A 27,333-nucleotide genomic window follows, 5' to 3' on the forward strand; every position below is an offset into this window, starting at 1 on the left:
AGCAATAAAGGGCAAATTACTGTACAGGGCCAACTCGCTTAATTACATTTCCTCTTTCCACCTTTAGGAAGTGGAAGATTGCATCCAAAATGTCTACTGCAGATTTTATATTTTTGTAAGCAATTTCGTTTATAAAATCTCATTTACTACACCTGTGCAAGAGTTTCCTGGTCAGCAGTAACCCCATGTGGTATCTGCACTGCAACAGCTTCCTGTCACATTAGAAATGTCAATGCACAGATTTTTGCCATAAACAACTGTTATTCCTGTTCTGAGGGTCTACCACTTACACAATCTCTATTTCTACAAGTTTTGTTCCTCCAATAATTATCTCTAGCCCAGTTGTATTAACAGTAAAACTATTTCCTTCAAAGTTTGTTCTAGAAATAAAAAAATGTCCTTCACATCCCAATAAGAGCTCACTTCATATTCCATTACATCGCCCACCTTCATCCCGAACCAACTGTTGCTGAATATCTCATCCACGTTTATATCACCTCCGGACCCAAGTATTGCAATGGTCATCTTATCAGCCTCCTACTGACAGTAAACATCAGATCAGACAAAACCCTGCTTTGTATCTAAACGTGCACTAAGTGTGGGTCACCTAACACTGTCTACTACCCTCAAGTTCTTAAATTTCAATATCTCATTCTCATTGTTAAACCCTTTCACAGCAGCATGTCTCTGTATCTTTATAAACTCTTTTGCCCAGCAACTCCTTTTCTGAACTCACTGTTTCTTGATGCTGGCTTTCTGTACATCATTTGCCCTACCTATAATAGCTGTGGTTTCAGAGCACTTAGCTGGTCTCCTCCCACCCCCACTAATTCCTTTTCCTCCAGCAATTTCTTTCTTAAAATCCATCTCTTTGACCTAGCTTTTGCTCCTTCCTCCTAATAAGGTCTCCTTTGTTGACATCCATTTTTATATTTATGCCCATGAAGCATTCGGGATATTGAACTAAGAAAACTGCTAATACAAATGCAAAATGTAATACTGCTCTTGCCTTATGGTGGCTATGATAATCAAATAGCTTCATGGTGCTTATGAGCCAGTAACATCAGAATTACAAATTGCCCCAACATTATAGGTGAACAAAACCTTAATTCCATGACTACTACCAGACCAACACAATAACTGATTCAGCAGATTGGCATGTCAATGGTTGCTCCAGGCATATACCAGAGAAAAAGGTTATCTAATTAGCAAAGCTACTCTAGAGTACCATGGTTCCAACAGTGCTTAACTAAGTGGACTAGGGACACTTGAGTCCCAGGCATAATGGACAAGAAAAGTGGGTGATACATGAAATACGTCAGGATTCCATACTCCTGGATTTTTAGATTTCCCAAAAAGTTAAGTCTGCAGTAGGCACAAGACAAGATTTGCAATGGAAAGAAGCCATCCAATCTGAAAAGTATCAGAAGGTGGTATCAGTCCTTCCACCTCAGGCTTGCTCAGATCAGCAAATCTTTTGGTGCCTAGAACAAGACATGGGAAACTGCTTTGAGTATCACATCTAATGTTGGACACTATGTTAACTGCTGGGTGGATTGGATACATTTAGTACCTTGCTTGTTTCAAGAATACAAACAGCACAACACCCTGAGATAACATGGTGTGAAACTGGATGAACACAGCAGGCCAAGCAGCATCAGAGGAAGAAGGGTCTCGACCTGAAACGTCAACTTTTCTGCTCCTCTGATGCTGCTTGGCCTGCTGTGTTCATCCAGCTTCACATTTCTCCAGCATTGGCAGTTCCTACTATCAGCATAACACCTTTCAGTTTTAAACACCTTATTATCCATGGTATTTTGCCACAAAAATCCACAACAGGGAGAGGGAAGTAGATTATATGTGAGAGGACATGCCTCAAGCTTTATAGATTTTGTGCAGCATAACGTCATGTTCTGTTTTCGATAGGAATTGGAAAACTAGAGGCAAATAAAAACTTTTGTCTTTTATTTGTCTAATAAGTAGAATTATTTTATTTTAACTAGTTGTGCATAGAAATTTCTTGATACAGTACCTCATCATGATTGGATTCTGATGAACCACTTGCTCCTTGGCTGTCTAAAGCTCTGTCCCTTATAGTACAGTCCATCTGTAAAGGGAGCTGCAAGGAGATTTGCTCTCCTAGGGACAAACACACACTTTGAGAACATTTTTTGAAGATGTCCGTCTTCTTCTCCCCAGACATGTTCTGCCAGAGGTGTGCAATTGCTTTTGATACAATGGGGAGGGTGATCTGTTCCATGGACACTATTCTGTTCTCCACTAAAAGGTCCACAGTTTCTTTGTAAAAATTCAAATAGCTGTCAGAAGGAAAATACAGTAGAAAAACATTTCAAAACTAACAACTTTGCATGTTTCAGCATCCAATTTTTGCATTTGTCTGTAAAGAGGAGCCTAGAAGTTGGTTGACACTTCAACCTATGGAACATGTATAATATTCGAAGTTCTTAATCATAAATATCATGTTATCACCAGCTTTGGTCCAAAATAACCTATTAATACTAAAACATTACACACTGCAGTATCAGAATATAAACCCTCAATCTGCACTTATTTCCTGCAACACATCCCTCACACCCCGCCCCCGCCACAACCGCCCTAAGAGGATCCCCCTCGTTCTCACACACCACCCTACCAACCTCCGGATACAACGCATCATCCTCCGACACTTCCGCCATTTACAATCCGACCCCACCACCCAAGACATTTTTCCATCCCCACCCGTCTGCTTTCCGGAGAGAGCACTCTCTCCGTGACTCCCTTGTTCGCTCCACACTGCTCCAACCCCACCACACCCGGCACCTTCCCCTGCAACCGCAGGAAATGCTACACTTGTCCCCACACCTCCTCCCTCACCCCTATCCTAGGCCCCAAGATGACATTCCACATTAAGCAGAGGTTCACCTGCACATCTGCCAATGTGGTATACTGCATCCACTGTACCCGGTGCGGCTTCCTCTACATTGGGGAAACCAAGCGGAGGCTTGGGGACTGCTTTGCAGAACACCTCCGCTCAGTTCGCAACAAACAACTGCACCTCCCAGTCGCAAACGATTTCCACTCCCCCTCCCATTCTCTAGATGATATGTCCATCATGGGCCTCCTGCAGTGCCACAATGATGCCACCCGAAGGTTGCAGGAACAGCAACTCATATTCCGCCTGGGAACCCTGCAGTCTAATGGTATCAATGTGGACTTCACCAGTTTCAAAATCTCCCCTTCCCCTACTGCATCCCTAAACCAGCCCAGTTCGTCCCCTCCCCCCACTGCACCACACAACCAGCCCAGCTCTTCCCCCCCACCCACTGCATCCCAAAACCAGTCCAACCTGTCTCTGCCTCCCTAACCGGTTCTTCCTCTCACCCATCCCTTCCTCCCACCCCAAGCCGCACCCCCATCTACCTACTAACCTCATCCCACCTCCTTGACCTGTCCGTCTTCCCTGGACTGACCTATCCCCTCCCTACCTCCCCACCTATACTCTCTCCACCTATCTTCTTTACTCTCCATCTTCGGTCCGCCTCCCCCTCTCTCCCTATTTATTCCAGTTCCCTCTCCCCATCCCCCTCTCTGATGAAGGGTCTAGGCCCGAAACGTCAGCTTTTGTGCTCCTGAGATGCTGCTTGGCCTGCTGTGTTCATCCAGCCTCACATTTTATTATCCTGCACTTAATACTCCTGTGTTCTCTGATTTTTTTGTGATGGGTTGCACTGGTTTTCAGACATCCAGAATCCCAAATGATAGGGTTTCCCAATGCAGTGCACAACTCAGAGTTCCAATACTATTATTATTAGGGAGATTACCAGGATAATTAGGGATTATTATGAAGACATAAATACATTTACGTTGCTCCAGGAATTCAAATAACGTGAAATATAATTACATGGAAAGAGGCATATGACAGGACCAATCAAACCAATGACATTTGAAGCCACACCAGATTAAATTCAGAGTTTGGAAATATTAGGAAAGCATAATCTGCACAAACAATTGTACTCCCCATATGACTCATGGTGCGAATTACTGATGTGTCAGCCTATGTATATCAGAAAATCTGAACATTTTCTAATCAAAAAGTGGCATGTTTGTCCAGCAACAGATAAAGAATTGAATCCTTTCCTCATCTTAGCAATACTGTGCTGTTGGAGCATTGCTGAAAACAGGAATCAGTAGGGTAAGAGGAATAGAAAGGCTACATGAAGAATCTTTCTAACAAGGTGTTTAATACTGCTGCCTCATACTGGCAGGGTCTGATTCTGGAATTGAGGCTGTGTGGAGTTTGCATGTTCTCCCGTGCTTGCATGGGTTTCTGTTGGGTGCTGCACTTTCCTCCCACAGTCCAAAAATTATGCATGTTAGGTAGATTGGCCATGGCAAATTGCCCCACCCATAGCGTGCATGGATGTGCAGGCTGGGTGGATTAGCCATGGTTAATGTAGGATTACAGGGAAAGGGTAGGATGCTCTTTGGAGGGTTGATGCAGATCCTATAGGCTGAATGGCCTCTGTCTACACTGTAGTGATCCTATGATTCTGTTTCTTAAAAAAAAGTTGGCACTCTGGCTCAGTGGTTAGCACTGCATCCACTCAGCACCAAGTATCCGGGTTTGACTAAAGCCTTGAGTAACCATCTGCGTACAGTTTGTATGCTCTCCCCATGTCTGCATGGGTTTCTGCCAGGTACTCCAGTTTCCTCCACAGTCCAAAAATGTGCAGGTTAGGTGGATTTGCCATGTTAAATTGTCCGTAGTGTCTAGGGATATGCAGGCTAGGTGGATTAGCCATAGGAAATGTGGGGTTACAGGGATAGGGTAGGGTTTGGGTCTGTCTGGGATGTTGTTCAGGGAGTTGGTGTAGGCTCGATGAGCTGAATGCCTTTTTTGCATATGGAAGGGATTCTATGATTCTAGAAACTTGGTTAACTTGTATTTATTTTTCACTCCACAATATTATGATCTGTGCAAAACTAACCCTTCAAATTCTATGAGATCTGTTGAAGATTTCACAGGAGACTGGGAATTAACTGGTTTCAGATCACTGTCTGCAGGATGGCCTCTGTATTCTCTCAGCCATTGCCAAAGCGCCATCCTTGTCTTACCAGGTAGGTTTGCTGATGCCAGGTCACTGTGAAGGCAGAAGATTGTCATGGACATTAAGAGGTAAAAAAGAGAAAATATAGTTAAGAATGGAAAAGTCCTTAAGCTCAGGGACATAATTTCTCCAAATGTTGTAATTTTGTCATCGAAAATCAGAATATTATAGTCTTTCAATCAAAATTTTTAGAAGTTGTGCTTTTATGAAGATTCTTATATTTCAAGAGATAAAACTAGATTTGTGGGTCCAAAATATCTGCTTCACAATCCCTGAATTTCACCGTAATCTTCAATGGCTAAAGCATCACTGATCTTTGTATTAAGTGGGAATTCTGCATTCCTGTTACGTGTTAAAGTAGCAATATGCATAGTAACATCTGTTGAAATTGCACTACCATCCAATATACTGATTAACGCTATATCAATGTTCCAACGTTATTGTTCTCTCTAAATTAAACAAATGTTAAGCTAGTGCTTAAGGTGGTTCTCATTCATTAAATCTACTATAATCAAGATGCACAAACTGTCAATTTAAATCCAAATAGACCGGGAAGCAGGAAAAGCAAGTAAACAACATACACTGTTATGATTCTTCAGGGGACATCACATACCAAAATAAGTAAATTTACTGAAAGCCCTGCAAATGCAGAAATTACCAACATTTTAAATTTTCTCTTAGTTTTGACACAAATCGGTCAACGCAAATTAAACATGAAACATGATTTAAAAGGCAAACAGAAAAGGGCACATTAAACCTCAAATAGTTGACACAATAAAGACATATCTTATACACCACAAGCATTTGCATCACGTCCTGCACAACTGTTCTAAGACACAGTTACACAGTTCCACGATCTGCCATTTTCCATTTGTGTAAAATAGGTCAAGGGACTCATCTGACGATAGCTTTGACATTCAGATTTTACAGGTTCAATTATTATCAGCCAGACATACTTCTCTGAATCCTCTATCACTCAGTCATGACAACCCTGATGATGTAGCTTTCCAGAGTTTCATTTTAACTGACCAACTAATAACACCCTAGTTTACAGTTGGCACTCTGGAAAATCACCCATCCCTGAGCTATGTAAGCAGCTTTTTAGACTTTACAATGTCTCCAATAACTCCAGTCTCCTTTTCTCCCAAACAGGAAAACTGACACAAACACAGAAAATTGTGGAGAAACTCAGCAGGTCTGGCAGCCTCTGTGGAAAGAGGAACAGGGTTAGCATTTCTAGTCCAATGTGTTTCTGCTTCTGGGCCTGTTCCTAAAACTGACTTGTTTCTGGTCATGACAAGAATCAACTATGCCCCTCTTTTTGTCTCTGCCGGCTTTCTGTGTCTGTACGGGTGCCTTCAGCCTCTAGCTCCTCTGACTGTAGCTCTCTTTTTCTGACTGCCACCGATATAGCTTCTGGTATAACTTTCTTCAAGGTCAAGAGTTGCCAAGTCATATAGACCAGCATTTCAATCACTTTTGAATTGATGCATCTCCTAGAATTCTTTTCATACATTTGTGATATTGCCACTCATTACTGAAGCTGACACCGTCTGGGTCTGTGAGCTGTGCAATCATCCATTTCCTATGAAGCCCACAAGGCACATTATCTTGAGAAGCATGTTCAAGCAGGCATCTCCTGTGTGTGTAGGAAGCCAATTAAAGACATCCTATCTGTCACATAGCCCTATCTGCTGATGCATGCCCATTTCCCAAATTCAAACCACAAGAGTCCATTCAATGAATATTCACTCACTTCAGCTCAAATGTTCAGCTTTACTAAAGGGCCAGGCACACAATTTGCAGATCAGATGAATCTGAAGAACTTCTGTTTTGTCAAAGTATCTGAAAGTACTTTGGAGTGAGTTACTGAGTTTGCCTGAGAGAATTGCTGCATCTTCACAGGGAGAGCAGAGGTATAAAAGACCTGTCCACATAAAGGCAGTAATTAGTAAGGAAACAATTGTAACAGTGCCTCTGGATCATCAGCACAATAGGGGAATGATGGAGAGGCAGTGAAGTGAGCAAACTCTGCACAAGGTTGGAGCCAAACCTCTGCATGCTCCTTGACAGAGATAAGAAACTACAAGGCAGACCTGCCGGTATCTTAATGCACGCAACCAGCAGTGACCTCCTTTACACCATCCTATCAAGGTTCACATCTGAGTCCTCTGCAGTGGCTTGTCTGCTACCTCAGCCTCCAGTAAACTGACACACCAATCATCCCCTCCCCAGCATAATTCCAGCTTGCCCAGTGACTCACTACCTATTGATCCCAACTCTACAGAGTCTATCAGGAATGCATGGTGTCAGTGCCTGAGCTTGTATTCTGAATGATTTAGCAAATAGTGTGGTTTTGCTCTCAATGCTTCTCTTTAAGCTAAATTACATGGCAGGTCTTATTTATTTGAAAGCAAGAACTCAAATGGGCAGGTTAGAAATGGGTGAGATGGAAAGCAAGAGGTCCATTTGTAGCTTGTCCATTATGCCAAATAGCAGGATAAATGCATGCTGGGATTTGAGAAGGGGCATAACATAGGAATACACAATCATACTGAATGTTCTGAGTGATAGTGTGCATCATGAACTTTGTAAGGCTGATTTGGACAATCATATCCTCCATAGGATTCAAGAGTTTGTTTCTCCAGCGGTTGTACTCTGCTCCTGACAACTGTATCCCACCCTTGTCCAATAAGAGAAAGGGAAGAATGTCAGTGCTTTTCTTGCCATATTTAAATAGCTAGAGGAATATGGTGGTATTGAGAAGTGGATGTGATATTGGTGATATTGGTAAGTGCGTAAAAGCAAGATGGAAAGGTCAGTGTGAGTCCTGACTACCAAGAAATTTTAACAACAATGTAATGCATTATCTAACATGAGATGGTTGGTGTTATTGTAGGTAACTTCTCTCATACGAAAATTCATTTTTTGACTTTGACCACTTCCCTGGGTAATCTGACATCTTATGACACTGTTCTCAGGCCCTCAGAAAATTCAGGAATTAACCTCATTGGTCCCCCAATTCATGTGAGTATTGTACTTAAGGGCCTCTTGAACCCAGTGAGACCATGGCATCTCTCCTCCTGCCCATATTCACCACTAAGGGTGTTGCATCAGGGACTATGGCACTCTATGTCTCTCATTTATAATTATAGTAATAGTATTCAGTGGCAGCCTTCTGTCATTTCATAAAGATTCTCATTTAGGATATTTTAACTTGAAGAACGGAAGGCCGATTACACCATGTAGAGTTATAAAATGATGATAGGGATCCAACTGTCTGCAAAGACCAGCCTGCAAAGCAAACTCAGCCTGATGCTACAATTAGGTAAATGAGGTACAATTAGTTAAACGAACTTTGTAGTGAATGAAACCTTTGAAGAGCGGGTGTGCATGCTGGAATGGATAGAGATAGAGGAAGCTGATGTGCTGAAAATTTTGTCAAACATTAAGATTGACAAGTCGCCAGGCCCGGACCAGATTTGTCCTCGGCTGCTTTGGGAAGCGAGAAATGCAATTGCTTCGCCACTTGCGAAGATCTTTGCATCCTCGCTCTCCACTGGAGTCGTACCCGAGGACTGGAGAGAGGCAAATGTAATTCCTCTCTTCAAGAAAGGAAATAGGGAAATCCCCGGCAATTATAGACCGGTAAGTCTCACGTCTGTCGTCTGCAAGGTGTTAGAAAGGATTCTGAGGGATAAGATTTATGACTATCTGGAAGAGCATGGCTTGATCAAATACAGTCAACACGGCTTTGTGAGGGGTAGGTCATGCCTCACAAACCTTATCGAGTTTTTTGAGGATGTGACTAGAAAAGTTGATGAGGGTCGAGCTGTGGATGTGGTGTATATGGACTTCAGTAAGGCATTTAATAAGGTTCCCCATGGTAGGTTCATTCAGAAGGTCAGGAGGAATGGGATACAGGGGAACTTAGCTGTCTGGATATAGAACTGGCTGGCCAACAGAAGACAGCGAGTGGTAGTAGAAGGAAAATATTCTGCCTGGAAGTCAGTGGTGAGTGGGGTTCCACAGGGCTCTGTCCTTGGGCCTCTACTGTTTGTAATTTTTATTAATGACTTGGATGAGGGGATTGAAGGATGGGTCAGCAAGTTTGCAGACAACACAAAGGTCGGAGGTGTCGTTGACAGTGTAGAGGGCTGTTATAGGCTGCAGCAGGACATTGACAGGATGCAGAGATGGGCTGAGAGGTGGCAGATGGAGTTCAACCTGGATAAATGCGAGGTGATGCATTTTGGAAGGTCGAATTTGAAAGCTGAGTACAGGATTAAGGATAGGATTCTTGGCAGCGTGGAGGAACAGAGGGATCTTGGTGTGCAGATACATAGATCCCTTAAAATGGCCACCCAAGTGGACAGGGTTGTTAAGAAAGCATATGGTGTTTTGGCTTTCATTAACAGGGGGATTGAGTTTAAGAGTCGTGAGATCTTGTTGCAGCTCTATAAAACTTTGGTTAGACCGCACTTGGAATACTGCGTCCAGTTCTGGGCGCCCTATTATAGGAAAGATGTGGATGCTTTGGAGAGGGTTCAGAGGAGGTTTACCAGGATGCTGCCTGGACTGGAGGGCTTATCTTATGAAGAGAGGTTGACTGAGCTCGGTCTCTTTTCATTGGAGAAAAGGAGGAGGAGAGGGGACCTAATTGAGGTATACAAGATAATGAGAGGCATAGATAGAGTCGATAGCCAGAGACTATTTCCCAGGGCAGAAATGGCTAGCACGAGGGGTCATAGTTTTAAGCTGGTTGGTGGAAAGTATAGAGGGGATGTCAGAGGCAGGTTCTTTACGCAGAGAGTTGTGAGAGCATGGAATGCGTTGCCAGCAGCAGTTGTGGAAGCAAGGTCATTGGGGTCATTTAAGAGACTGCTGGACATGTATATGGTCACAGAAATTTGAGGGTGCATACATGAGGATCAATGGTCGGCACAACATTGTGGGCTGAAGGGCCTGTTCTGTGCTGTACTGTTCTATGTTCTATGAGGTGACCACACCAAACTTGACTGGTGCGTCTCCCACCTGAACACCATTGCAAATTATACCACCTGGCATGTAAGGGGGATGGGGTGTATCCTTGCCCTCACAGCTTAAAATAAGGCTTAGCCCACCCTGCAGTGACCACTGCTGGATTGGAGGCAATCCCCTTAAGGAGAACCAGACAAAGGTAAGTTTATCATCTCATCAGGATCAGACTAACAGCTATTGTCAAGGAGTCTGGGTAGACTTTGGTAGAATTAAGGGAATTGAGCTGACAAGGAGTGGAGCTCTCCAAAAGCCACAGGGCTTCTGAAAAGCAGGCATCCTCCTTGTCTGGTCACCAGTCCACTCACCACTTGAATACTTGGCACCAGGCTCCTCCATTGCAGGTAAATTTTCAGCAGCATGAGAAGGGGTCCTTAAAGCCATTAAAGGCCTCAACTGGTCCACAAGCAAGCATGCCATTTCACACCTGTCCCACTGAGAATAAAATCACAAGTGATGGCATGTGCCATTGTTATGCACCTAACTTTATGCCTCCTCCACCAAGTTGCCAATCCACTCTAGTGGATCAAAACAATTTCAGCTTTAGAACCAAAGGCAGTAGTAAATATCTTTTTTATTTCTTTCTATCTCCTAATAATCCTTTCACTAAGATGTACAAAGCCATCCTCAAAACAAAAGCAACTCTGCCCTCCACTAAATGGTGGATGCCTCCCCATGCAGAACAAAGAAGCTTTTTGTATTGCTTGTATTGCTTTAGGTGCCATTGATGTGAACTGAAACTCCCCGAACAATCTCCTCCCTAAAGTATGACAACTCTTGAATGGCATTGCCTTCAAAATTCTAAAGGAATTACTGAATTTTTACACACATATTGGCGTGCAGCACTCTGAAAGGCAAACCAAGTAAAGTATACAAAAGTTCTGATTCAACTTGGGGCAGCAATCAGGTGGGTGATATTCAAGAAGAGCTGAATCTCTTCCCTGGCCTCTGATGTGTCAGACCCAAGATAATTTGATCCTTGGTTTTCACTTACATGCTCCAATCAGTTGTCCGCTTGAGTACGAGCAAAATGTATAGTGGCAGGAGGCTGCTAGGAGGAGCAATGAAATGATTCCTTTTTCTCACTTACATTGTAAGGGAGAGATTTGAGGGTGTCACAGTCATAACACAGGAAGTTGACTAGCAACAGCAAGAGGGTGCATCTGGAGAAATGGGGCCTAAACATTCTTTATGAGTACTGAAAGGGCATGCTTGTCCTGCAAGGAAAGTAATGAAATTTTAAAACTAACTCTTCATGGTTCTTCTGACTAGTTCAGTCCAGCAGGAAACCAGAAGAGCTTTCTTGTTCAGGTCACTGGTTAAACTGTTATCACAACTTGTTTAACGAAGACCCCTGCAGATCAGAGGCAGACCATCAGTCGTCAGGTTCCTGGTCTGCTCATCCACTATGGGTGCCTGATGCTGATATCAACCAAAGTTAACAAAGCAACCAATATCATGACCACTATGGGCTTTAATCACCCATCTAAATGTGAAAATACTGAAAGTTTGTCTCAAAATGGATATCAATGACTGCCATTCCCAACTGGAACACACAAAATAACAAAAATAAACAAATTTAGTCAAGATTTTGCATTCAGAGCTATGATTATGACTATCATTAAACATGAGAAGATCAAAAATTAATAACGAAGTTCACATCACCTGTTAAAATGAGCTGTTCATAATGGGCCAAAATAACTTGAAGCATATTCACAGGGCAAGGTTAAAAATCTCTATTTCCATGAGGCCTTGCTTCCTTTAGATTACAGCACATATGGGAGTTCAAACCATTAAACTGGAATAATGGTCCCATTTGAAGAAAATGCAGTATTTTGGTGTCCACACTGAATTAATTATTCCTATAATAAGTATATCTGTGATGTTTGTCATACTGTACCAATGCTCCTTGTAGTAATTGATGTATTGCTCTTTTACTTCTTCCAAGTTTGACGGATGGCCATCTTCCAAGTGATATGCTTCTGTTATTTTAAGGGTATCAGAGAAGTTAATCAGATTTGTGAAGTTCATAGCAGTTCTATTTAGCTACAGTTTGAAACATTATTGAACAAATATTGCTGTAAGCTTGCATTTAAAAAATTGAACCAATGTAAACCTTTTCATAAGAATGTTACAAAACCAGAGCTATAAAGAAATAACAATACTTTTGGATGTCCTGAAGGCATAAAAGTAAGACAGCACTGCTTTGCTCCATTCAGAGCACAGTGATTGTGATAAATATGCCTCTAGCCACTCAAAAGTGAAACCTTTTGTAAGTACATCTCCAATTATGAATATATCTGATATATGTGGGAGTGGTGGACATACCGTCCAACTATAACCATACAGTCGACTGGAACATAATGGAAGAAATAATGGGAAGCTGTCAGAGAGGCATGACAATAATTGTGGGAGATTTTAAACGCAATACAGATCATACAAAACAGGAGCAGACTTAGGCCATTTGGCCCACTGAGTCTGCTCCACCATTTGATTAGGTCTGCTTTGTTTCTCAACCCCATTCTCCTGCATTCTCCCCATAACCCTTGATTCCCTCACTAATCAAGAACATTTTTATCTCTGTCCTAAATACTCTCAATACCTTGGCCTCCACAGACCCCTGCGACAATGAGTTCCACAGATTCACCATCTTCCAGCTGAAAAGAAATTCCTCTTCATCTCAGTTCTAAAAGATCATTTCCACACTCTAAGGCTGTGCCCTTGTGTCCTAGTCTCTCCTACAAGTGGAAACATCTACTTCACGTCGACTCTGTCCTGGCCTCTCAGTATTTTGTGAGTTTCAATGATTTTCCCACTTATTCTCCGCAACTCCATCGAGTACAGACGCAGAATCCTCAAAGCCCTTCATTCTTGTGAAGCTCCTCTGTACCAGGTCTAAAACCAGCACATCTTTCTTTAGATTAGGGCTTAACACTTCTTACAAAATTCCAAATGCTGTCAGGCCAGAACCTTGTACAGGATCAACAGTACATCTCTGCTCTTATACTCTAGCCTCTCAAAATTAATGCTTACATAGCATGTGCCTTCCTAACTATCAACTGAATCTGCACGTTAACCTATAAAAATTCCTGAACTGTGGTTCCTAGCTCCTTTTCTGCTTCAGATTTCCAAAGTCTTTCTCCATTTAGAAAACAATCTATGTTTCTATTCTTCCTACCAAAGTGCATGACCTCATACTTTCTGCGCTGTATTGCATCTGACACTTCTTTGTCCACCCTTGTAGCCTGTCCAAGTCCTTTTCCTGCCTCCCTGTTTCCTCAACACAACCTGTCCCTCAACCTATCTGTGTGTCTGCAAACTGAGCAACAATGCCCTCAGTTCCTTTGTCCAGATTGTTACTATATAACATGAACAGTTGTGGATCCAACACCCATCCCTGCAGAGCTCCACTGATCACTGGCTGCCATACTGAAAAAGTCCCCTTTATCCCTACTCTCTGCCTTCTGCCAATACCTTGCCCCTAACTCCATGCATTCTTATCTTATCCAACAACCTTGAGCACGGCACCTTGTCAAAGGCACTTCTGGAAATCCAAATAGTTCACATCCACTGGCTCTCCTTTATCTAACATGTTCACGAATTCTTCAAAGAATTATAACAGATTTGTCAGACATGACTTCCTCTTGACAAAGCTGTGTTAACTCAGCCTATTTTACCAGGCACCTCCAAACACTCTGCAATCTCATCCTTAATGACGAACTCTAAAATTTTACCAACTACTGAGGTCAGACTAACTAGCCTAGCATTTTCCATCTTCTGCCCCTCTCCCTTGTTAATCAGGGCTTACACTAACCATTTTCCGGATCCTCTTGGACCCTCCCTGTCTCCAGTGATTCCTGAAAGATCACCATTGATGCCTCCACAATCTCCTCACCTATCTTCTTGGGTGATTTATTCACATTCAGACTTTTCAGTTTCCCCAGTACCTTCTCTTTTGTGATGGCCACTACACTTACCTCTGCCCCCTAATTCTCTTGAAGTTCTGATATGCTACTTGTATCTTGTAACATGGAGAATGACACAAAGTGCCTCTTTGGTTTCTCTGCCATTTCTTTGTTCCCCATTACTACTTCTCCAGCCTCATTTTCCAGTGGTCCAATCTCCACGCTTGCATCTCCCTTATCTTTTATATATCTAGAAAATCTTTTACCATCTTTTATATTATTAGCTAGCTTACCCTCATATTTCATATTCTCCCCCTTTTTTGTTATCCTTTACAAGTTTTTAAAAGCTTCCCACTAAACCTTTTCACATTGTATATGTTTTCTTTTATTTTTACAATGTCATGACTACCCTTGTTAGCCATGGTTGCCTCATGCTCCTCTTATTATGTTTCTTCTTCCCTGGGACAGATTTCTGCTGTGCCTCGCAAATTACCCCCAGAAACTCCTGCCTTTGCTGCTCTACCATTTTACTTAGTAGGCTCCTTTTCCAATCAACTCTGGCCAGAACCTCTCTCGTGTCTTTCTAATTACTTTTGCTCAGCTGTAATAATGTTATACTTGATTCTAGCTCCTCCTTCTCTAACTGTAAGGTAAATTTTATTCTATTGTGGTCACTGCCAAGGGGTTCCTTGACCTTAAGCTCCCTAATCAAGTCTGCTTAATTACACATCACCAAATTCAGAAATATCTGTCTCGAGTAGGATCTACCACAAGCTACTCCAAAAATAACAAGTCCTACACATTCCAAAAATTTCTTTTCTTGGGATCCACTACCAATCTGATTTTCCCAGTCCACCTATATACTGAAATTCCCCATAATTATTCTAATAATGTCTTTCTTACATGCCTTGTAAACTTCAATCAAGGCACCCCCAACTGTTCTAAACTCCAAAGGAAACAGGCCCCAGTCTGTCCAACCGTTCATGACAACTCATTCTCAGTATGAACCTAGTAAATCACTTCTTAACCAGCTCCAGCACTCCTACATCCTTCCTTAAACAAGGTGATTGCACACAGTATTTGGGAAGTGACCTCTCTAATGTTCTGTATAACTGAAGCATAATATCCTTACTTTTACGTTCAATTGCTCTCACAAACAGTACAGCATTCTATTAGCCTTCGTAATTAGTTGCAGTACCTTCTTAGTAAGTTTTTGTGAACTCATGTACTAGGCCAATTATGTCCCTCTGTATCTCTATAGGACTCTTCTAGTAATCTGCCTTTTTATTCTTCCTGTCAGTGAACAACTTTACATTTTCCCAAATTATACTTCATCTGACAAGATTTTTGCCTACTCATTCAGCCCATCTGAATCCATTTGCAACCTATTAACATTCTCTTCACAACATACTTTTCCTAAATCTCTCTTGTCATTTGCAAATTCAGTTACCATGATGTTACTCCCCTGATCAGTCATTTATGTAATTTATAAAAAACTGAAGGCTCAGCACATGCTCCTGCATGACTCCATTCATCACATCCTGCCAATCAGAAGATCCAGTCCAATCTTCTATCCGTGTCAATATGTTGCCCCCTACACCATGAGCTCCTATTTTGCATAATTATCTTTCATGTGGTACATGACATATGCCTTCTGGAAATCCAAGCACAGTACATCTACAGCTCCTCTTTATGCATAGCACATGTTATTCCTTCAAAGAACTCTAATTAATCTGTTAAACATGGTTTTGCTGACTCTTTCTGATTATCTTGAATTTTCCTAAATACCTAGCTATTAAATCCTAAATGATGAATTCTAATAACGTCTCCATGATAAACATTTGCATACAGTTTCCTGCCTTTCTCCCTTCTTGAATGGAGGAGTTATATTTGCTACCTTTTAGTCCAATGGAATCTTTGCAGAATTGTGTAAATCAAGATCAACATATTTACTGTGTCATTACCCACTTCTTTTCAGGTCCTTTGCAAACTTTTTTTTCTCTGTGATCCCATGTTAATGCCAGAAGCCTCAAGTGACCACAAATGAAGTTAATTTTGGCTGGGGAGGGGTAAGAGGACAACGGTTGTTGAGCTGGAGAAATTCACCTTCAGTTGAGTGGTGGCAGGGATAGGTAGTGCCTCAGTTGTGGCAGCAGCAAAGACAGGAGGTGAATGTGCCCCACATCTCCCTCATTCATCCTACTGTCTTTATTTCCTTCACCCCACATTTCTTCTCAGCCTTCACCCACCTCCTTCAAAACACACACCCTACATAAACCACTCATTTCGCCGCCTTCCTTCATCAAACCCAGCATCTCCTTGAGAAGGTAACAATCGAACAGTAATATAATCTACAATACTTGCATAACTTACTCATAACACCCTGAATAAAAACATGGTTAACATGGCAATAGACTGTGATTGAATAGCTCACAGCATGTGTTAAATAGAAAATGAGACAAAGACACTAATGAATGCAGAAGGTCATCAAATCTCATTAAATTTCATAATTCTTCACTTTTGTTGATCTGGCCTTGGAACTCCATCTCAAGAACTACTCCACGGTGGAGTGCCTCAAAGTCTTCTCCCATTTTGGTCAATTTCACCCTCCTTTCCTTACCAGTTCCCTGGTTCCCCTGCACTCATTCACACACATTACTGTAGCTGATCATCAACAGCCAGTTTTAATGAGCTGATCCTGCCTTATATTTTCTTTTCCTTGAGCTCTAATCATGCTCAGTTACATCAAACAAATACTGCTGGGAAGCTTTTCAAATCCCACATTCTCAGCTGTATTGGAATATAATGCTTGCATACTTCTTCTAAGCCTCTCACAGGCTTCCTTTTCATTTTCCTTACACACTAGGACTTCTTCTGAGCCCTGACTTCAACGCCTAGCAGCCTACTAATTTGTGGGAATTCTTCCTGAGTTCTAACAGCACAGAGCCATCCAGAAGCTCTTGATTCTTCACTAAGTACGCTGTGCAGAATCTGTGTAGATCAGCTGCCTATCCAAACAGTTAACTACAACTCTCCTAAAATGTCACGTCTCAGTTCTTGCCTGTAACCTTTGGTCATCCTCTTCAGTAATTCCCAACCTATCTTTAGTGACCTATTGAAAAGCTTACAATAAACCCCTTCCTCTAGTGCTGGGTAAAACTGAATGCTGCTACCAAACACATCCCTCACACCCCGCCCCCGCCACAACCACCCTAAGAGGATCCCCCTCGTTTTCACACACCACCCTACCAACCTCCGGATACAACGCATCATCCTCCGACACTTCCGCCATTTACAATCCGACCCCACCACCCAAGACATTTTTCCATCCCCACCCCTGTCTGCTTTCCGGAGAGACCACTCTCTCCGTGACTCCCTTGTTCGCTCCACACTGCCCTCCAACCCCACCACACCCGGCACCTTCCCCTGCAACCGCAGGAAATGCTACACTTGCCCCCACACCTCCTCCCTCACTCCTATCCCAGGCCCCAAGATGACATTCCACATTAAGCAGAGGTTCACCTGCACATCTGCCAATGTGGTATACTGCATCCACTGTACCCGGTGCGGCTTCCTCTACATTGGGGAAACCAAGCGGAGGCTTGGGGACTGCTTTGCAGAACACCTCCGCTCAGTTCGCAACAAACAACTGCACCTCCCAGTCGCAAACGATTTCCACTCCCCCTCCCATTCTCTAGATGACATGTCCATCATGGGCCTCCTGCAGTGCCACAATGATGCCACCCGAAGGTTGCAGGAACAGCAACTCATATTCCGCCTGGGAACCCTGCAGCCATATGGTATCAATGTGGACTTCACCAGTTTCAAAATCTCCCCTTCCCCTACTGCATCCCTAAACCAGCCCAGTTCATCCCCTCCCCCCACTGCACCACACAACCAGCCCAGCTCTTCCCCCCCACCCACTGCATCCCAAAACCAGTCCAACCTGTCTCTGCCTCCCTAACCGGTTCTTCCTCTCACCCATCCCTTCCTCCCACCCCAAGCCGCACCCTCATCTACCTACTAACCTCATCCCACCTCCTTGACCTGTCCGTCTTCCCTGGACTGACCATTCCCCTCCCTACCTCCCCACCTATACTCTCTCCACCTATCTTCTTTACTCTCCATCTTCGGTCCGCCTCCCCCTCTCTCCCTATTTATTCCAGTTCCCTCTTCCCATCCCCCTCTCTGATGAAGGGTCTAGGCCCGAAACGTCAGCTTTTGTGCTCCTGAGATGCTGCTTGGCCTGCTGTGTTCATCCAGCCTCACATTTTATTATCTTGGAATTCTCCGGCATCTGCAGTTCCCATTATCACCAAACAACTCTTGACATGATCTGTTCCATAAATGTTACCAATCATTAATAGCTGGCTTGCTCAGTGAGAAGAAGGAAACAAATAGAGGATCTTATTGCACTTGTGGATTTGTATCCCACAATCTTTTTCTTTTCCACCCAGTTCTCTATTTGCTTCTGCACTCTAGAGGCAACTTTTAATCCAAACTAAACTTGATGTATCATTTTAAACCCACAGCATTATCAGAAATCAGTGACTATATTCTTTGCTTGCTGACATTTCACTGAATGTAGAATTAAAAACTGAATTATTATGATACTTCTGCATAAGGTGAATGGCAGGTATCTTCTCCCTAGGATGGGGAATTTCATGATTAGAGAGCATATATTTAAGGTGAGAAGCGCAAGATTTAAAAAAAGACACAAGGCTTTTTTTTAAACAGAGAGGGTTTCTTGTGTGGAATGAACCTCCAGAGGAAGTAGTGAATGCGGGTACAGTTACAAAGTTTAAAGACATTTGGATAGACATGTGTAAAAGAAATATTGGAGGCCGATGGGCCAAGTGCAGGAAAGTGTGATTAATTTAGTTTGGAATTATGTTCGGCATGGACTGGTTGCACTAAGAGGTCTGTTTCCGCACTGTATGACTCTGACTCCATTTATATACTGACCTTTAAGTTTCAGCAAATTTTCTAGCTTTCTTTCTAAGTCCAAGATGTAATGCTTTGCTTTACGCAGCACCTGCCACTTCAAGTAAAATACAATTTATATTAAATGTTTAGCCATGCCTTAACATAAAGAAAGTCATTTAATTCAGATGAAAGAACTGTTTTGTTAAAATCAAAGTAAAAAAGAAAGTCTCATGTTTTATTCCTCATGGCAACTACTATACAGCACATTCTAGGAAGAGGGGAGCAATTCTGACGCTGTACAATTTACCTTTTTCTATATATTCAGATTAAAGATAGCAGGCTTTATAGGCATAAAATGAGATAGATACATTGTAATTCATTTCATATTGTTTTCAGAATTTACTACATTTCATTTCTATCGTAAAAGAGAAAATGCAACATATTATACAACAAAGTCTGAGACATATATAACTCCAAATTTTATAATATGAACAAGATTTCAATTCAAATAATAGTTTGTTGATACATAATTGAAAATATGGATGTCATCTTCTGATGCTTCCTTCAAAGCCCTTTATCTCATGCATGACATGCTACACACAGCAGGTCACAAAAAGAAAACAAAGAACTGTGGATGATGGAAATCTGAAACAAAAACAGAAATTGCCAGAGAAACTCAGCAGATCTGGCAGCATCTGTGGAGTGGAAGCAAAGTCAACAATACATATCCAGTGACCCTTCATCTGATGGACCCAAAACAATGACTTTGCTTTCTGCTTACAGATGCTGCAGCTCTGCTGAGTTTTTCCAGCCATTTCTATTTTGGTTATAAACCAGATCATATTTGATTAGTCTCAAGTGTCAGACCACTGTCACTCAATTATCGAAAAAGCATTTCTGATGAAAAGTCATTGAGTTGAAATGTGAATTCTGATTTTTCCTCCACAGTTACTGTTGGAGCAGCAGAGTATTCCAGCTTTTACTTCAGAATTCCAGCATATGCAGTATTTTGTTTTTAAACTGATGCTCAAACCTCTCTTACTTTTGAAGTGGTCCTCTTGGTCCTTTTGGACTGAGGACACACTGTGTCTCGTAGATGATTGAAAAGCCCTGCCAGCTTTGCACGGTGTCGGGCTTGAGAAAGGCGACGACGAGCCACTCGAGGCTCCACTTCCTGCAGCATTGCCAAAAAGCTAGGGCTAGCATCTGTGTAGGGGCTAGTGCATTCTCCAGAGCTCTCCATTTAAATCTGAAACCAAGACATATACAGAGATGTGTAATCGTTAAATGTGATTAGCAGATCTATCTATTTCACAGATTAGACTTGTGAAAATACATTCTGTAATACTGTCCTATGAAATATTGAGATACATAAATTGATGATATTTCTCAGATAATATCTAATTAAGTTATTCAGAAGACTGTTATCTATTTCAGTAGATTATAAAGAATCTGAAGTGAGTGATGTAATCAACATATCTTATTTGAAATAAGACAGAATCTGAAATAACAGCACAGATGCCAGTGTCCTGTCAGCAAGTTACCCTTTATTTTTGTATGCTCAGTATGGAGCCAGCTCAGAGCCAGACCCTAGAATGGAGAGACCCGCTGAACCTCCTGTTTATATGTCAGCCAGGGCTCCCTGATTGCCCTAGGTTAACAACCCCAATCAAGGATCCCATCGTCAACAAGATCCAACTGGCCCTCATTCCAATCACTGAAGAATCTATAGCAAAGAAGCAGGTAATTTGACCCAAATGTGCATATAAATATTCCCCACACTTTGAATCTAAATTTAACATTTACCCACAATATCTGAATACTGTTTGTTTTATACTTTAGGTGTACACCTCATCATTATTAGCTATATCCCTAACTTGTCATCATCAGAACATTCCTGTCATATTTATAATTTCTATTAGTAAACACACATGTATGTACATATACATATGTAGATATACGTGGTGAACACAGTGACCTTAGCATGAATCCCTGTAGAGTACCATTTCCCAATTTGTATCAGTCTGCAAAACTTCACTCGGCTCCTAACCTTTTTTTGGTTTTGTATCCATCTTTTATTTCATTTTGTGACCATGTTCCTGACCCTATAAAACCTGCATGTTGTTTTAGTGCCTATAACATGTTATTGAAGGCTTTCTGGAAATCCAAGCATATACATTTACTCTCTCAGCCTTGTCTATGCCTGTCAGACACTGGAATTCATTAGTTAGCAAACTGCAGCTTTACAAGTTAATATAGTTATGTCCCCAATGACAATGCAACAAGAGAACTTTGATTTAGAAGTTTAAAGTGTGTATTGTTTGAAAGCATTGACAGGAATTTCAAAACAAAATAAGGCAGGTTTTAGAGTCACAGACTTTCGCAACATGGAAAGAAGTCCTTCACTGTTTCCAAGACAACAAAATGTGAGGCTGGATGAACACAGCAGGCCAAGCAGCATCTCAGGAGCACAAAAGCTGACGTTTCGGGCCTAGACTCTTCATCAGAGATGGGGATGGGGTGAGGGTTCTGGAATAAATAGGGAGAGAGGGGGAGGCGGACCGAAGATGGAGAAGATAGGTGGAGAGAGTATAGGTGGGGAGGTAGGGAGGGGAATGGTCAGTCCAGGGAAGACGGACAGGTCAAGGAGGTGGGATAGGTTAGTAGGGAGGAGATGGGGGTGCGGCTTGGGGTGGGAGGAAGAGATGGGTGAGAGGAAGAACCGGTTAGGGAGGCAGAGACAGGTTGGACTGGTTTTGGGATGCAGTGGGTGGAGTGGAGGAGCTGGGCTGGTTGTGTGGTGCAGTGGGGGGAGGAGACGAACTGGGCTGGTTTAGGGATGCAGTAGGGGAAGGGGAGATTTTGAAACTGGTGAAGTCCACATTGATACCATTAGGCTGCAGGGTTCCCAGGTGGAATATGAGTTGCTGTTCCTGCAACCTTCGGGTGGCATCATTGTGGCACTGCAGGAGGCCCATGATGGACATGTCATCTAAAGAATGGGAGAGGGAGTGGAAATGGTTTGCGACTGGGAGGTGCAGTAGTTTGTTGCGAACTGAGCGGAGGTGTTCTGCAAAGCGGTCTCCAAGCCTCCGCTTGGTTTCCCCAAGTGCAGCATTTCCTGCGGTTGCAGGGGAAGGTGCCGGGTGTGGTGCGGTTGGAGGGCAGTGTGGAGTGAACAAGGGAGTCACGGAGAGAGTGGTCTCTCCGGAAAGCAGACAGGGGTGGGGATGGAAAAATGTCTTGGGTGGTGGGGTCGGATTGTAGATGGCGGAAGTGTCGGAGGATCAAGCCCCAAGTGTCCCAGGCCCCAAGATGACATTCCACATTAAGCAGAGGTTCACCTGCACATCTGCCAATGTGGTATACTGCATCCACTGTACCCGGTGTGGCTTCCGCTACATTGGGGAAACCAAGCGGAGGCTTGGAGACCGCTTTGCAGAACACCTCCGCTCAGTTCGCAACAAACTACTGCACCTCCCAGTCGCAAACCATTTCCACTCCCCCTCCCATTCTTTAGATGACATGTCCATCATGGGCCTCCTGCAGTGCCACAATGATGACACCCGAAGGTTGCAGGAACAGCAACTCATATTCCGCCTGGGAACCCTGCAGCCTAATGGTATCAATGTGGACTTCACCAGTTTCAAAATCTCCCCTTCCCCTACTGCATCCCTAAACCAGCCCAGTTCGTCCCCTCCCCCCACTGCACCACACAACCAGCCCAGCTCCTCCACTCCACCCACTGCATCCCAAAACCAGTCCAACCTGTCTCCGCCTCCCTAACCTGTTCTTCCTCTCACCCCAAGCCGCACCCCCATCTCCTACCTACTAACCTCATCCCACCTCCTTGACCTGTCCGTCTTCCCTGGACTGACCTATCCCATCCCTACCTCCCCACCTATCTTCTTTTCTCTCCATCTTCGGTCCGCCTCCCCCTCTCTCCCTATTTATTCCAGAACCCTCACCCCATCCCCCTCTCTGATGAAGAGTCTAGGCCCGAAACGTCAGCTTTTGTGCTCCTGAGATGCTGCTTGGCCTGCTGTGTTCATCCAGCCTCACATTTTGTTGTCTTGGATTCTCCAGCATCTGCAGTTCCCATTACCCCTTCACTGTTTCCACACTAGTTATCAAACACTGGGCCTAGACTTGTACAGTACTTCAAATCTAACTACTTCTCAAATATTATGATGGTTTCTGCTTCAGGCAATGAGTTCCAGATAGCCAAAATCCACTGGATGAAGAAAATTCTTCCTTAAATCCCATCTAAACATCCTGCCCTTTATCTTAAATACATGCCTGCTGGTTATCAATACCTCTAAGGGGAAAAGCTTATCCTATCTTTTAGATTAGATAGATTAGATTCCCTACAATGTGGAAACAGGCCCAAACACGCGAAGCAGCATCTTAGGAACAGGAAAGCTGACGTTTCGGGCCTAGACCCTTCATCTGCTGTGTTCATCCAGCTCCACACCTTGTTATCTCGAATTCTCCAGCATCTGCAGTTCCTACTATCGCAGAGTCCCTCTTGGCCTTCTCTACTCTAAGGAAAGCAACCCAAACCTACCGAGTTTTAATTTTCTATCACTCATGAAAAGGAAAATGGCAATCAGGTGGTAAGGAAGCTGCTGTTCACAATTCATATTGCCTAAAGTACTTGAGTAGTTCGCGGCTCAGTTGAACGAGCATTAAAAGAAAAATCTGCTTCAATACCAAAAACAATTATGTAAAGTAGCGGTCGCGCATTTCCGTTCACTGCCTTTCACTGCTCCAAACACATGAGGGAGTCAGCAAGGGCACCAAGAGGTCAGTCAGTGCCCATTGTAACATTCAGGGACTTCACTCTGAATACCGAAAACCTTATTAAAGAGAGTTTTGTTACCAGACCACATAGTGCTTTATACTAGTTCCACGATCATTTTCTGATAAATTATAATCTGTATATAACACCAAACCTAAATCTGACCGTCTGATATTTAATGCCATTTGTGGTAGAACACAGTGACCATATCACACAATTACAAGTGCGGAATAAGGAATAAATAACATATTCTAGCCACTCAAATTGTAACAAATAAATAAGCCCTGCAAATCTAGCCGAGGTTTTTAATCGCATCTGCCCGCTTCCACTCCTGGTTCTGTAGTTTGTCTCTCCGACCTCACTCGCGTGTTGCTGTTTTTCTCTCTGACTTTCAGCTCTCTCTCTCTCGTGTTGCTGGTTTTCTCTCTGACTTTCACCTCTCTCTCTCGTGTTGCTGGTTTTCTCTCTGACTTTCACCTCTCTCTCTCTCGTGTTGCTGGTTTTCTCTCTGACTTTCACCTCTCTCTCGTGTTGCTGGTTTTCTCTCTGACTTTCACCTCTCTCGTGTTGCTGGTTTTCACTCTGACTTTCACCTCTCTCGTGTTGCTGGTTTTCACTCTGACTTTCACCTCTCTCGTGTTGCTGGTTTTCTCTGACTTTCATCCCTTTCTCTGTCTGGTTGCTGTGTTTTTCTCTCCTCGCGCCCTCTGCACAATGCTTCTGACACCTTTCGTTCCATTTTATTCCTTAGACCAATAGGAAGCTTTCGCGTGCTCCGGGTAGCAACTCATCGGCCAATGGAGGCGAAGCATTAAAAGGGCGGGAACAGGAGCAGCAGCAGCAGCTGCGGAGGAGGGAATAGGAGGAACTGAGGAGTGAAGAGCGAAGCAATAGAAAAGGAGAAAGTGAGGGTGGGGAGTAGGGCTGTGCTAGGTAAAGGTGAGGGAGGGGGGTGAATGAGAAGGAAGAAGATGGAGGGAGGGGAGGTGATGCTCATTTGGGGCTCAAGCTGCACATTTCCAGGAGCCAGAATTTCCAGGTTTGAAGGCTAATGTAAATGTATAGTTCTCAATGTTGTTCCATTCACAAGTAGAATCAATATTGATTTTTATTATATCATCTTTACAATTAAACTTAAGTTTTAGTTGGTTTGTCCTGGTCACAGAACTACAGAATTAGCAATATATAGCTGTTGACTTAATTAACTTGTTGTGCATGTAATTCTGTCTCGAGCATAAGGAAAGAATTGGATTTTGACATTAATGACAAATAATAATGGAATACTGAGAGAATACATGAATGGCAAAATGTCTTTTTAAGGTAGTGGGGAGAGGTGATTTGGGTTCTGAGGGAACCAATCAGCTTGAAGTTGTCATCATAGATATGGGAGCTTGCAGAGATAGTCAAAGATGATTTTTCCACAAAAGAGGAAGATTTGCAATTGCATAATTAAAGAGGGAAGATTGGGAATAGTTACATAGCTCTTTTTTGAAAGGTCCAGTGAATGGTGTCCTTCAGGGGTAGGATTCAGGATCCAGTCCTTGGAATTGATGTGCACAGGAGAGGAAACTGGAGAAAGCACTGTGGGTTGTGAGAATGGTCACCAAAACACAGGCCAATTTTTCACAAACAGTTTTATATATTGTATAATGATTTTATTACAGTAAAAGATCACCTGTGATGTTGCACGGACTAGGGTCAATTTTTGACATTCTGCCTAAAGATTTTAACTGTTTTAATTAAGTTAATCAAATCAACAAAACAAACTTTGCTATTTATGAGTAAGGTTTCTATAAATTCTGGTAGGCAGATACTGGACATGGGTTTCAAGTGATATTTGGGCCTCCCTAACCCTAAGAACAAAGAGCAGGAGTAGGCAATTCAACCCCTTGAAGCTGCTCTGTCGTTCAATACCATGGTGGCTGGACTAGTGACTTCCATAGATTCATGACCGTATGAAAGAAGTAAGTCCTCCTCCTCTGTTTTAAATTTGCCATCCATTAGCCTAAAACTATGACCTCTCATTCTAGATTGCCCCAGAAGAGGAAACATCTGCTCTACATCTAATTTACCAATTGCCTTGAGCTATTGTATACATAATTAGACCTCCTTTCATGTGTGTAAACTCTAGTGAGTATAGGCCTAAACTGCTTGATCTCTCCTCCGAAGTCTTTATCTCAAAAATTAAACTGTTGAACCTTCTCTGAACTGCCTCTGATGCAATTACATTTTTATTCCTTGGAAATGAGATACCTTCTTGCTGTGCAGCCTCTCAGTGAGGTCAGCATTGGAGAATGCTGTCAATTGGAAGATTATATTAGGAATATAGTCCTAGAGATTTATGGACAGGTTTTTAGATTTCTGCATCCATCACAATAATCAGGGGCCATATTAGAATGCCAAAGCGATTATAAGGTGACTGGATAAGTCAGGTGGTATGCTTTTATACAGCCATTCTAATGTTTTAAATTCAAGCCTGTTTGGTGCATCTTCCAGAAGTTCTTTTAGCAAATAAACATCATTGTGCCAGGGTCTGTTGTAGCAAGTTCATTAGGCACAGCAAGAAAACTATGAAATAGTGGAAAAGGTGCCTGAGAAGTATGTAGTAAATACCTTAGAAAAGCAGGATGACACAAAGAACTGTATCTGGAGAACTCAGAGGGTGCTTGGAAAATAGGGCTGACTTCATTTTAAAAAAAACATTTTGCACAAACTGCATTTTGGATCATGAACTAGATAGTTTCATGAATGCTGAAGTTTACCAAGTGCTTATGTTCAAAGTAACCCATTTATCATAACGCAAGATCGAATGTGCTGAAAAGTAAGAGATGAGGTTACATGGCTAAGGTGAACTCCTGAAAAACATCTTGATTGGGAGAAATGACCTTGTATTCGATTTCAAAGGGGAAAGAACTTGAATACAAATCCATTGAAGTGTGGGTGGCCATTCTAATACCTTTCAAAGTATCTCAGAAAAAAAGCTAACAACAACTGTGACACAGGAGCAAAATTGTTATTGGCCTCTGTGGAAATAATAACAATAGACATTACAATAACAGTGATACTGCCAAGAGAATGGAGAATTTATCGGCCAGAAAACAAGACAGCTATGGACTGATCACAGTGGAAGTAGAAAGCAATGTTGGTAAAGCCAATGAAAGGTGTAATTGTAGGGTGACAAAATTTAGTGGATGTCATGATCGCACACTAGGTATGTGGTCAGAGTAGTCTGTGAAGTAAGAATTTTGCAACCTGGTACATAGCCTCGTATTAATTTTTGTGTTTAAATTTAAAAACAAATAGCACAGCTTTGTGAAACAAAAGTTTGCTGAATGTTCCTTAAGTTAAAAAGTGATTAAATTGTTAGCTAAAATACAAAGATTTTAAGTGAGGGTACCTATGAAGATGAAAATAAGATCAATCTGTATATTGCTGTAGGCCTGACCTGCTTGGAGGTAATCTTCCTAAAGTGAAAGTGTTAAAATATCAGATATAATGGGAACTGCAGATGCTGGAGAATCCAAGATAATAAAATGTGAGGCTGAATGAACACAGC

The 27,333-nt window shown here is 42.5% G+C and overlaps 1 protein-coding gene across 1 annotated transcript in view; it reads right to left on the reverse strand.

The window, feature by feature from the left end:
- Positions 1–24,516, reverse strand: part of LOC132210694 (stimulated by retinoic acid gene 8 protein homolog) — a 40,013-nt gene extending 15,497 nt beyond the window's left edge. The window contains exons 1-6 of the mRNA XM_059652226.1: positions 24,407–24,516; positions 20,010–20,225; positions 19,016–19,091; positions 12,046–12,127; positions 4,989–5,141; positions 2,033–2,318 (exon numbers count right to left, since the gene is read on the reverse strand). Coding sequence (XP_059508209.1) covers positions 2,033–2,318; positions 4,989–5,141; positions 12,046–12,127; positions 19,016–19,091; positions 20,010–20,219 — 807 coding nt within the window. The 5' untranslated portion in view covers positions 20,220–20,225; positions 24,407–24,516. The remainder of the gene's footprint in view (positions 1–2,032; positions 2,319–4,988; positions 5,142–12,045; positions 12,128–19,015; positions 19,092–20,009; positions 20,226–24,406) is intronic.
- Positions 24,517–27,333: the final 2,817 nt, after the last annotated feature.

The sequence above is a fragment of the Stegostoma tigrinum genome, chromosome 18 (genome assembly GCF_030684315.1).
Source record: "Stegostoma tigrinum isolate sSteTig4 chromosome 18, sSteTig4.hap1, whole genome shotgun sequence".
NCBI lineage: Eukaryota > Metazoa > Chordata > Chondrichthyes > Orectolobiformes > Stegostomatidae > Stegostoma > Stegostoma tigrinum.